Below are 12,822 nucleotides of genomic sequence, written 5' to 3' on the forward strand. Positions count from 1 at the left end.
ACCACAGAGTTACCACACTCCTTGTTAACCCTCTGTGCGTACCTCTTTTTGACTGCTTTGGTCAGGTTTAGATTGCCACAGTCTCACATTGGTTGCAATAAAGACGCTAGCTCGTCTGCTATTAATAACGACTCACTAAGTGAAACTTTAAAACTGTAAATGGAGACCGTTCACGTATAAAGAAAAATTGTTTGCAGACAATTCGGCGTCTTCCATCCAAACTGCAGCCACAGCAGTCTGGTAACGACCAAAGCAATCAGAAGGAGGTTTCTGGTTCCATCTGTGCAACCTTCAGCAACCAATCACCAGTCAGTCAGGGAGTAGACCTTTTTCCCCAGCAACTGGAAGTTGCCTGGGGGTCACCAGCTGGAGGTCTTTAGGCCCATATGACTGCGACCTAATCCTGCTTCATACTACAGGCTTTAGTGTAAGCTCCATTACCCAACAAATAACTTCTTATAGCTTTTAAAATATTCACAGGAGATATTTCAAAGTCAAGTAGTTTCATCACTTCTCCATCACAGTGAATTTTTGAGGTCTGATAAGCTAAAATTATTCCATATTGCAAAGATTCAAGAATGTGAAGGGAACATTTGTTTAGCATATGTTCTTCTACAGCATGTGAAATATTTTGCAACTCCCAAATTTCTTTCTGAGAACCGTTTCTAATCCAGACTCTCATGTTTGAAGCAGCTGCTCCTGCTATCAGAAGTCATTGCCTTATTTATAATTAAGCATTTACACGTCGTGATTTTATTTCTCCTCTGATCCTTTTAAGTATGCCAGAAGAGGTCTCAGTTTCTCCTCCATTACTCTGTGATTGTGCTTTCTTCTTTACATCTCTTCATTCGCCACCTGTCACGTTGATCGAGTTGACAGTTTTTGGTGAAATCACTCGGCGTAAACATGCTCGGGAGGCGTCTCTCACATTAAAAAGCAAGCTGACATTTGCCTCCCGAGTCTGAAGAGGAGGAAGATGAAGTCTGCTCGGATGCGTTGATGACTAAGCGGCGTTGGTGTACGGGGAGGAACTCCACACCCCAGATGGAGAGTGACAGAATCAATTGTGCGCGTGTCAATCAGTCAGCCTCTGCGTTGGGTGTCTTCTACCACCGCGTGAGACAAAGCAATTTGGGATTGGGTGGAGTTGTCTACATTTTCTTGTTTGTTGTGACACCAGTCAGAGTTTTGTCAGCTGGCGCATGAGGATCTTTCCGGCACACGTTCAGTGAAATATGTCTGGTTTGCACAACCGTGTTGCAGAGAGGATTGCTTCCACCAACAGGTCACAACTGGATGGTTGGAATTCTAAACGTTTGATCACAACTAGACTCGAGATGTTTCCTTGTTTATTCTGTTCTATGTGATATCTTAAACTGGCTTAGGCTGAATAATTCATGCTTTCTAATTAGATCAGAACGGTTTGTTTCTAATTTATAAACTAGGAATAGCAACAAAATTCCAAATAAAAGGAAAAGACAGTGACATTTAGTTGATATGTGACTGTTGCCTTATTTTCATTCTTCCTGTCCTTCAAAGCCACTTGACATTGGCATTTACTCGTCTGCTCAATATGAATTAATGATCAGCAATTCCACTAATGGGATTAGGCATTGGTGACCAAACAACAATATCACAAGGCACTGCGATTAAATATGACATCACACCTGTGGCCTCTTTAGCAAAGGGGATGTCTATCCCTCCTTTGACTCTGGTTACATTTGATCAGAACACACAGTTAATCCGGTCTTTAAGTGATAAAAAATGACTGTTTATTAAGGCTGTTGTGTTCTTAACATATATTATGTATGTATGTTCTTAACATATATTAATGCTTTGTATCTTGTTCTATTTAATCTCAATAAGCCCCTAAAAACAGTCAGTGATCACTGTCGGCCTCTCTCGGTTTTTATTATCACTGTTCATTTTAAAGCTTAGTTTTTAAAACCTTACGATGTAACTACAGCCCAGCAGCAGTATATAAATGACTAACCTCGTATGATCTCAGTTGTTCTCCTGACTGAAGTTTGGTCCGTTTACAGCATCCTGCCATGCGATTGCATTTGTCCCTAACCATCGGGAACCCTCACATTAACTTTTATTGAATGGAAAAAAGTCAGCGTTCATCCTCCAGCTTCACTGTGTTTATGCTATGCTAACATAGCTGTGTTGCTAGCGATCATGTAGCATCATTATATACCAGCTAGCCCAACTTCAGTAAACCAACAAAAGCCACCGCTGTTTAATTTTCTGTCTTCATTTATGTTGGAAGTGATAGCAAAGCTGTACGTCTTAATTTTTTCAGAAATCCCTCAGTCAGAACATGCTATATCATGTTTAGATGGAAGCTAGTGAGCTAACTTCCTGCTAACTTCTAACTCTGTTAAATGTAATAAATTCTGTTTTCATGGATGCCTAGATGTTAAACTTAGATGTTACACCTGGTAGAGATGTAACATTTTATTAAAGATGAAAGAATTTAGACAGTTTTTAACTCTCTGTGATGCCGCAGTGTTCATTTGACTTTGGGGCCTGCAGCTGAGTTTGGGCCCAGGCACAGCTAATGACGTCAGACTTAAAGACCGGATCGGTTTGTTGGACATTTTCTCAGTAGTCTCATGAATCACAACAAAATCAATATTACAGGTTTGGTCATAAGTCCCACATCTTCCACCAGGGTGCTTTTTTTTTTAAAGTTTTCATGTTCTCGGGTAATTCGGTAAGAAATCAGCTCCAGTCCCTCCTCTTTGATGTCTCCTCTCTCTTCTCTTCTCCTTCGGTTCAGGATCCAGTGGATTTAAAGCACGAGGCAAGATGTTTGAAGTGAAATCCACCTCTGGGAAGCTCCTGTTCTCCGCCGATGAGCAGGAGGTGGTGGTGGGCGCAGACCGGCTCCGAGTGATGGGTGAGTGGCCGCCTTCAAAAGCCTTGAATACTCAGTTAGGATCTAAAGTGGGAAAATGGCTGATGTGCGTGAGTGCGTGGCCTTTTGTTTTATAGGTGCGGCTCTTGTTGCGATGTTGTTAATAAGGAGTTAAAACGGCTGTTTGTTGGTGGACTCACTTTTGGGAAGGTAAAAAGCTTTAACTTGAGATTCTTAGGACTTTTATTGTGGCCTTTTTAGGGGTTATCTTAGTAGTAACTGCTTTAGCTAAGATATACTACTTTCTTTCACACACAGAGAAACACACTGAGACACACACATGCGTTTGTATCCAAGCTGATGTAATGTGTCAAACTGACATACAATAAATGCAAAGCAGAGTAATGTAATGCTTATATTAGCATCATAAGCAGTCGATAGTGAGAAGAGCAAGGCTCAGATCTCTGCTGGTTGTAGTCGTGTATGCCAGGAGTAAGATGACAACTAGCAAAAAGGATGAGGAGGATTGTTTGTTTGTTTTTTTCCAGAGAGAGAAATTCAAGCTAGGTAAGAGAGTGATGTGTTGGGGAGCTCATATTCACCAACAGGACTCTTGGGGGGGGGGGGGGGGGGGAGAGGCTGACATGTTAGTGCTTTAGACAAATGAGTTTTGTGCTTATGACGGGAGATAAGAAGTGACAGAGTTGTTCTGACTGCCACGGCCAGTCGGCCTCCGAGTGACGCCGCTGCGACAAATGATTTCCTGTGAGAGCAGAGGGGTGTAACGGAGGATGGTGAAGACAAAATTAGCTCACAGACAACATCATGAATACAAGCATAAACAAAGCATCTGCATACAATTAACGCTCCAACAGAGAGGATCATCCCGGAGTCTGCCTGCAGGAAGTGGCAGATTTAAGCTTAATGTTGATGGCCCTTTCTCATAAGGTCATGTCACAAGACTGGAGCTTTGACTTAAACAGAGACTCTGTTTGACATGGATGCCCCGCCTGAGGGTCGTTAATGAGCTGAGGGTGAAACTGTGTTTTCAGCGCTGCAAAAATGGGATTTTGATTTATGGTGACAGTGAATGAAACCTGCGAGGTCGTGCTTTTCCCCTGGAGCTGAGGATGGTTTTCCAGAACATACATTTAACTGCATTCACTCTCTTCTCTCACTCTCTTGATCTGATGGGGTCGTGGGTTTTAGGGTTTGAGGCTAGGGTTGTGCTGATCACCGGAGATGGCTTAGGATAGAGTTGTATGAACCATCTAGACCAGGGGTCTCGAACTCCAGGCCTCGAGGGCCGGTGTCCTGCAGGTTTTAGATCTCACCCTTGGTGATTAGTTCATTACCAGGCCTCTGGAGAACTTCAAGACATGTTGAGGAGGTCATTTAGCCATTTAAATCAGCTGCAGGACACTGGCCCTCGAGGCCTGGAGTTCAAGATCCCTGATCTAGACTCTAGGGCCATGCTGAGTGAATATTGTCTTTATGTGGGCAAAAGATTCTTGGCTTTTCAGGAATTATTGCAAGGGGAGGATAAATTGGCATGTAATACAATCGCTAAGAGATCCAGAGGTGTTGATCAGGAATGGGCATGGTGGAGCCTTCCACGGAAAACTGTAATGTGGTCTAAGTCATTGATGAAGGCGCCTCGTTATGAAAGTCAGGTTGCAGAAGTTGATGTTTGTTTGATGTCTGTGGTAAAATCTCAAAGTGCAGGGAATATGTGGTCAAAGCAGACCTTTCCAGGGATGCACTGAAAACGCCAAAGCAGCCATTTGGTACGCTTTGAGAAGGAGACTGGCCAAACTGAGGTCAGGTAGTCTGCCATACAGAAGTTTTTGTAGGTGTTGTGTGCACCATTTTATAGACTTTTTTTGGCGTGTTTACATCAGTTTTCCACACTTATCCAACAGAATGAGTGTACGTTCCTGAATGAGATGAACAGTAATACAAAAAATGTAATATTTAGTGAGATAATAGCCGCCTTCTTTAATTTCTTCCTTCCCTCCCTGTTACTTAAAAACGTTCTCTTTCTCTCTGCTGCTTCCTCTGTGACATCATTCCCCATTATTTTTGCATCTGCCATCATTCACCGACGCTCGCCCGTCTGCTCCATCCATTCAGCAACATTAATAGAGAAACAGATATTTGAAGTCTCTCCTCTTTGACTGGGCCACCCATTTCCAGTTAAGAGCTCCAAAGGGTTCACTCTCTCTGACACACACCTTTCACAGCACTCTGTGTGAGCAATTACTCTTCATCCTCATCTACATTCATTTACATCCTTTCCAGCCTCACTGAGTCAGACTTTATTACTGTCACCGGTCTCTGCAAAGTGCTCCTCTTGATGGAGGGAGGCACAGACGGAGGCTGGTGACGGACGGCACAGAGGAGAGGAAGGACAGGTAGCGCTGTGAGTTGTTTAATAGAAAGGTGTAGCTTTTGTTGCAATATTTATTTCAATGTCTCACATTTGGTGGCATAACCAGACTGTATTTAAAAGATGGATGTAGCCACCTTGACTTCACCCGTTGGTTTCTGGACTGGTTTTTGATGCATTTCCAAGCCTCAAAGGTACAAAACAGGACAAAAGTCTCAAATCATTTCTTTATATACTGCTAAATGAGAAATGGATGGAAACAAGGCAAAAAAAAGAGTTTGTATAATTGTAACAAGTTTGAAAGTTAATATATGGTCTGCTCGTATGTGTGGCAGCTTCTCTGGATTTCTATAAGTAGTCTTCAGGAATCGTTCTCCAGGCTTTTTGAAAGACATTCAAAGCTCTTCCTTGGCTGTTTCTCCCTTTTTGTTGTCTGTCAGGATGATCCCACTCTGCTTCAGTAATGTTGAGGATCAGGCTCTGGGTGTTTTTCGGTCCAGGTTTGCTTTCACTGCATTGGCAGCGTGTTTGGGATCGTTGTCAGTCAGGTGCTTTCTTAGATGTATGAACTTTTTCTCCCCGTTTCCCTTCCTGAAAATGTCGTATTGACAGCCACCCTTGACTTAGGCCATTTCTGATGAAGCTTCAGTGAACAGTAGGTGGACAAACTGAAGGATCAGATCCATCTCTCAGGTTACAATATAAAGCACCTTGGGGAAACTGTTGATGTGATTTGTGGCTGTATAAATAAACTGATTTGAATTCCTCCACTTGTCATGTTCAGCAGCTTTTTTTTTTTTTTTTTTTGACAATTTAAAGCCTGAATCATGAAATAATTGCCATAAAATTCCATTTAAAAAATGGAGTGTTTGCATATTATTTTTGATTTCTATCATATTGGCTACATCTGCCAGTTTTTTTGCATTTGCTTAAAAATTTCAGGGAGGAGAATGACGATGCATGATGCATGCAGACGTCCCAAAAACAAAAAAATAATTAATGATCAAATATACTACACCAGTTAAGAACACTACACACTGTGCTTAGATATGCTGAGTTTGTGCTGAGCTCATGCTCTTGGAGAGTCCCTATTTTGGTGCAAACGTTCTGTTTAGTGCCTGTCAAACTGTTCGTTTTGATGTCTGTGAAGGTTCTCAGTCATCCAGGTCATCGTAGTCTAAGGAGCTTGGAAAGAAAAGCGTCTGGACTTCTTTAAGTTGCTTGAAGACGTTTCACCTGTAATCTGAGAAGCTTCTTCAGTTCTAGGGTCAAATGGTGGAGAGTCCCAGATTTAAGCCCTGTGGGAGTGTCCCCCAAGAGGGACAATGGACCTCCTAATGATCTTCTACCTAATCACACGAGCCAAGGTGTGAAGACGGGTGTAGGTCCACCCCACCCTATCATGTGATTTCCTGAGGTCAGATGGCCCAGGATGTGAGTGGGCGTTAAGGCGTCTGGGGAGGGAACTCAAAACTGGATTATAGATGGCAGACAGTTGGTGTCGTAAGCCCCGCCTCTGTTCAAAGATGGTCGCTCACAGTGGACATAGATGCTTCTTTCACTCCTCTTTCAAACCATCTGTCCTCTCTGTCCAAAATGTGAACATTGGCGTCCTCGAAAGAGTGATCTTTGTCCTTTAGATGCAGATGAACTGCTGAGTCTTGTCCTTGCTGGGTCTGAAGTACACTGTGATGTCGTACTTGGAGAAAACTCTCCTGAGTTTTTCCGATACACCGGTTACATAGGGGATGACAATGTTGTTGCGTTTGTCTTTCTATTCCTCCCGAGTTGGTGTCTGATCTTCTTTTCTGTGCCACTTTGCTGACTTGATGGAAGCCCAATTAGGAAAACTGCATGTCAAATATTCATTGATGATGTTAGTTTTGATATTTATTGTTCTTTCAACTAAAGAAATGGGAACAGATTACGTGTTTTTGCAAAAGTGCCTCAAGTTGTCTGTTATGTGTAGACACAACACTGGTTCACCTGTTGAGCTACATGTGTTTTTATGCTTAAATAGCTCAAAGAAGCATTCCTCTGATGGATCGGACTGAAGGTGAATGTAAAAGCAGCCAATGTCCAGAGAAAGACTGTGAAAACCCTCAGTAAGCCTGGAGAGCCATTAATCAAGGCTACTTTAAAAATGACGGGAATGTCTGGCTCCTTGGAAACAGAATATAAAGAGACGAAGGCTTGACACAGCGCTACAGCTGCTGTTGTGATTGCTTTTGGTGGAGTGCTGCTCGAATACGTAGTTTCACTCACCAAAAAATAAGCACAAACCTCACTGACAGTCTTTATCAGATAATTTCATTAATATTTCTGCAGGAGGTTACAAACTGAAATGATCAGTGCTGCTGTTGGTGTGCAGTTATGCCTGAGTTTGAATTCCAGCTTCATTAGCTGCTTCTTCTAACTCTTCTTTTACTCAACACAGTTCAAAGAGCCCTTCGTACTTCCAGGTTATGCCCTCTTGAGACAGACGCGGCAGGAAAAACGAAGGAAATCTGAATGAAACTCGAGCTTTCTCAGCAGCTCAGTCCACCGTGGCAACAACACTAAAAAGCAGTCGGGAGCGGTGGCAGAGAGAGAGCACCCGCAATTTGTCAATTACTCCGTTTATCTCCACAGCTGCTCGACGAGGCCGCTCAAGGCGACGGGGATAATCAAACACCTTGGCATCGGCTGCCTCGGCAGACGCAGTCAGCTCTTTCAGCTCCTGAAAGATTTCTGTTATTCTCAAAGGTTCTGAATGTAGGTGTGTTAGACCGAACTGCGCTTCGTGTCTGTTATTGTTTTACTCCTGTGTTTCTTAATCTTGTCTTTGAGCTTCGCTGCATTTGTCTAATTTCTAAAAAAAACGTGTGAAGATTTTCAGTGTAGCTGCGATACCTGAATTTCACTTCTTACAGTATATTTTCTTTTTTCGCTTCGAGTTTATTTTGTCATTAACACAAAAACACTTGTACAAGAATTTAGCCCCAGACGAGAACAAGCCGAAGGAAGATTCAGTCTTTATATTTCACATTTCATGCTCTGAGAAATGATTCGGTCCGTGCTCAAAAAATATTGGAGTCCTGGATAGATCAGGCAGAGATATTATATTCGCTGTCACTGCTTCTGTTTATTTGGCTGTTGTGGGATCTTAAAGATGGAGTTTGAACTGCGAATATTGATTGTTGTCATCTAAAGGCAGGAGTGGAAATAACATGTTGTATGTAGCACTGCAACAATCTTTTAGAGAGGAGGTCGGGATGGAGGAGGTATCTTTTCTTTCCACCTCCTCCATCCCCGTCAACGCTGCTGTTGCATCTATGATGTCATGTTGCCCTTAGACAGACGTATTTGTCTGATGACTTGCTTGAAATATAAATGCATTTATTGTGAAATATCACTTTGAGAACAGGTTAAGACTCGTAGAAAACATAGTGTCGTTTCTGTTGACTTAAATAGACCAGTGATGTTAACAAAAGATATGATTTATAAGTGTTATAGCAAACATAAAATTATGTAGAGAAGTAGACATATATATCTAAAAAGGATCTGACAAAAATACCTCTAATAAAGTAGATTCTCATTTCCGAGTGTGGCCTTCACTGGGACTGAATATATTTCTGGTATTCAGATCCAACTGGACACGTTTTTCTTGCTTACACCCACTCGGTCCCTTTCTCTGTTTTCTCTTTAGTTCATGAATAGGAAGGACGTGCAATGGCTTGGTCTTTGACTAGTACAAACAGTTGGAGAGCAGTGTGTGACACAGTTACAGTATGCATTATTAACTTTGCATGTGAGTGCGCTCTTCTAACAGACGGCTGAAACAGCAGCTGTAGACGAGCTGCTGTCGGTTCTGTTGTCCCATTGACGTATGAAGGCACCGCGGAGGCTTATAAAGCTGCCACATGTCATTACCAGGCCCATCGTTCCTCCCCACCAATAAAATACATAATTATCCCCTGTGTGTAACTTTAATTGGTCCAACTGAGGTCATTGGAAATCCATGACGCCGCCATCAGTGCCTTCTACTATTTATAGTCTAGTCAGACACGGTGGCAGGCTCCCAGCTGACGGACAGTAAATGAGAACACAAACAGAGGGAATGTAATGATAGGATGGGTCAAACCTGACCTAAATCCTTTATGTGGATTGTTTTTGCTCATTTTAGCAGCTTTTTGCTTTGTGGGAAAAGGAGCTGGAATGGTCATCGACTTTCGTCGTCGGTTACGTTTGTTGTATATCAACGACATTTTTCAAGCTGTAATGGCTGCTTATAATCTTCCCCAGGATTTTTCCCCCACATTCAGGAGAAATGTTGAGTGTTTTAATTATTATTACGTACTAAAACATGTAACTGAACTGTGGTTTCTACCTACAGTGTGGTCTAATTGTTTGTCATGTCTGTGTCAGAATTCCTTTCAGTTTTACTGCATCAGGGTTCAGTTTTATAGTGTAGTGAAACTGCACTACATCAAGGTAAAGAATCATTCTGAGCTTGAGAGTCGATGTAAACAAACACGTGTGGCATGCTGGAGATCAAAGTGAGGTCAAAGTAAGAAAAAAATGAAACAGAAGTATAAACTGCAAAACTCTGAGCACATAGTTTGGATCGCATGTGTTCAGAGTCGTTTATTAATGTGTTGCTTGACTGTGAAACGTCGGCGTGTCCGGTCGATGTGAGCTAAATAAAAAGCCTGAAGGCCAGCAGAGGGAGGCTGGAGCAGAGGTTTGTAAGTCACTGGGTCAGCTGATATTCCCACAGCATATCTCCTCGTGAGCTGCTCGGACCCTCCTCGAGTCAAACTGCAGCTCCAAAATAAGCACTGCTCGCTCATGTGGAGTGAGTGTGCCGACTGGTTTTTACCTCAGAGCTGAGAAAGTGCAGAGCGGTCGACTGTGCTGATAAATACAGTATGAGGTTATTATATATATTTACGAATGCAGGAATATTCCAACTTTTCTAGAATAATACAGATTATTTTAACTGTTATCACTGCTGTTGTCAGTCATGTTTTTCTGCTTTTGTACAATTTTGATTAAATTGGTAGATTTCGGTCTTTGGTTCTTTAAAATTGAGCTTAATGTCAAAAACATCCAGGTGGTCCAGGTAGATCGGCTACTGTAGCTGGCTACAGCTGATCTTACTGCCAAACCACTTGACATGACAGAGCTGATGACCTCCTCCACATCTGATTCGTCTGTTTTGGCATCCCATTGCATCTGCAGGCTGCTTTGCAATCCACAGCAGCTTACGTAGTTCCTCTGACCCATTGATCCACAGCCATGTTTTTCTGCTATTATACAGCTTCATCCATCCATCCATTGTCTTCCGTTTGTCCTTATCAGGGTCGCAGTACCTAAACTGTCATGTCTTGAGGCATCTTCCTGGACACAGTTCAGGCAGACCACTATGCCAAGCTCTGTTGCAGTCAAGGTAGATCTATGTTCATGATTCAGTTGGCAGTTCTTATATTTTTGCATCTGTAATCTTTGTTACCCATGTCCAGTCCATTCCTCCTTTACCTACTGATTTCTTCATGTCTTCCTCTGTGTGTGTCTGTAAAGGCGAGGATGTCCCTGAACAAAATGGTCCAAAATATTAAAGCGCGACACGTTGTTTTTCATCTGAGATTGAAATGTGGGCATTAACCGATTATTCCCAATTTCCCAGGATTATTGCCATTCATCCATGTCCGTGTTCTGCTGTCAGTGCTGGATGTCCTGAAGCGTCTCACAGTGGTTATTGTTCAACTTTGCTTTTAAGAAACTCTGGTGAGTGGTCCAGGTGGCGTGGGAAGATTGTGTGCTGTGTGCTGCCACACGCTGGCATGCACCACAGTTCAGATAGTTTTGATGCTACTGCACTTTGACAGTCTAACCCTGAGGGACGAATTCAACCCCTTGAATGTCAAGGAAAAGAAGAGAAGCATTGTCCTGGTTTCACTCTCTCCTGACCCACTGCCTACAGGCTTAGAAACTGTGGACTCTTCAAGTGATCAGGATGTGACTTCTGGTGATCTTAAAAATAGCAGCTGTCTAGACATGCCCAGAAAAACGAACTAAAAGGGGATATGTGACCAAATAAAATGGGTATGGGTGATTTTTACAGGCCCATTCCTTTAAATCTGATCACCCCTCATTGCTTTGACTGGATTCCAGTTGAAACCTGCTCTGACCAGAGTGCTGGCATTGGACAGAATCAGTCAATGTGAAAAGCGTTTTGACAATGAGCTGTGCTTATGAGGTGCGATCAAAGCAATGCTTGCTCGGGCAACAGATCAGGACACGACAGAGCTGTTTGTTTTCAGCGAAGTGTCTCTGTTTTTGTGTTAAAACTACTGAGGCTCACGTAATGAAACCAGGCGTGGAGAAAGTGGATGGACAAGGAGAATTGGTGTGGACGTAGATCACTTTCAGCAAAGAGAGAGAGGCCAGTGGCCTCTGCAGAGGATGCGCTCTCCTTCAGTGGCCTTCTATTTTAAACTGTAATTAGAGCAAAAACCCCCTTGAGATGCATCATGTCAGGTTTTTTCATGTCGATTTTTCTAACTTTGTCAGTGTCTTTGGCCAGTTAGAACTTTTGTCCTACTGCTGGACACTAAATCTGACCTTAGATTTGATATTTCAGTCACAAAGGCATGTTTGCCATTTTCGATCTTGGGGCTTAATTTAAATTTGAAGCATATAACTCGGGTTGGGTCACATAACCCTGAATCCGCCCTTAGTTAGGTTGTAAGAGGCCCAGGCTGCTGGAGGACATCCCATGATGCAGTGAGTGTTTCTTCTTCACTCACTACGTGTTTATGCACCTTATTCATCTCTGGCTCTCACTCCTATAGTTTGTCTTTTGTCCTGTCTTCCTGCCCCTCACCCTCATCCGGTCACAGCAGATGGTCCCACCCTGCTGGAGGTTTCTTCCTGTTAAAAGGAGTTTTTCCTTCCCACTGTCGCCCAGTGCTTGCTCATCGGAGGTGCGGTTTCTTTCTAATATCGTAGGGTCTTTACACTGCAATATAAAGCAGTAACTGTTATGGTAAATTGGCGCTATATAAATAAGATCACACTTCAGGATGCCGTGGCATTAATGCTGGGTGGGAAGAAGAGCTGACTTGCTTGTCAGTGTTGCAGCACGATGGCCCTGCCAAAAAGTTAATCAGTCTTAAGTTACCAGAGGGGCGAATGTAAATGTTTGCAGTGACTATTTTGGGGAGGTGTTCAATATGAGCATTGCGTATCCTCCCCAATGTATTTGCCCATGCAAATAAGTTGTTTGAGAATGTTGTTTTGAGACCCCAGCAGTGATTTTTTGTAAGACGTGTGCCGTCTGGCAGGCCGACACAGTGAGCGTGATTACAGACCTTTATGTAAAAAACTAATTGGACTGAGTTGGGAATTGAAGCTGAGCCGTCAGAGTTGAAGGTAAAATGTGTTTCTGAACCAAATAAACATAAAATAATTCGTCTGCGTTAAGCTCTCGTAATCCCTCTGTGTTTGGGAGGCAGATAAATTTCTGTTATTTTTGTGAATTTTAAGAATATTTTTGTCCTTTTCTTTCTTTCATCCCCACATGTAA

The 12,822-nt window shown here is 42.6% G+C and overlaps 1 protein-coding gene across 3 annotated transcripts in view; it reads left to right on the forward strand.

Annotated features, from left to right (window-relative positions):
• sgcd (sarcoglycan, delta (dystrophin-associated glycoprotein)) overlaps positions 1-12,822 on the forward strand; it is a 343,513-nt gene that overhangs the window by 252,425 nt on the left and 78,266 nt on the right. For all 3 annotated transcript variants that reach the window (XM_085421336.1, XM_085421337.1, XM_085421335.1), the window contains one exon: positions 2,786-2,905. In XM_085421336.1, the coding sequence (XP_085277462.1) occupies positions 2,786-2,905 (120 nt within the window). The remainder of the gene's footprint in view (positions 1-2,785; positions 2,906-12,822) is intronic.

This window comes from Rhamphochromis longiceps, linkage group LG10 (genome assembly GCF_057381845.1).
Source record: "Rhamphochromis longiceps isolate RC_006_pf linkage group LG10, R_longiceps_female_GT1.1, whole genome shotgun sequence".
Lineage (NCBI taxonomy): Eukaryota > Metazoa > Chordata > Actinopteri > Cichliformes > Cichlidae > Rhamphochromis > Rhamphochromis longiceps.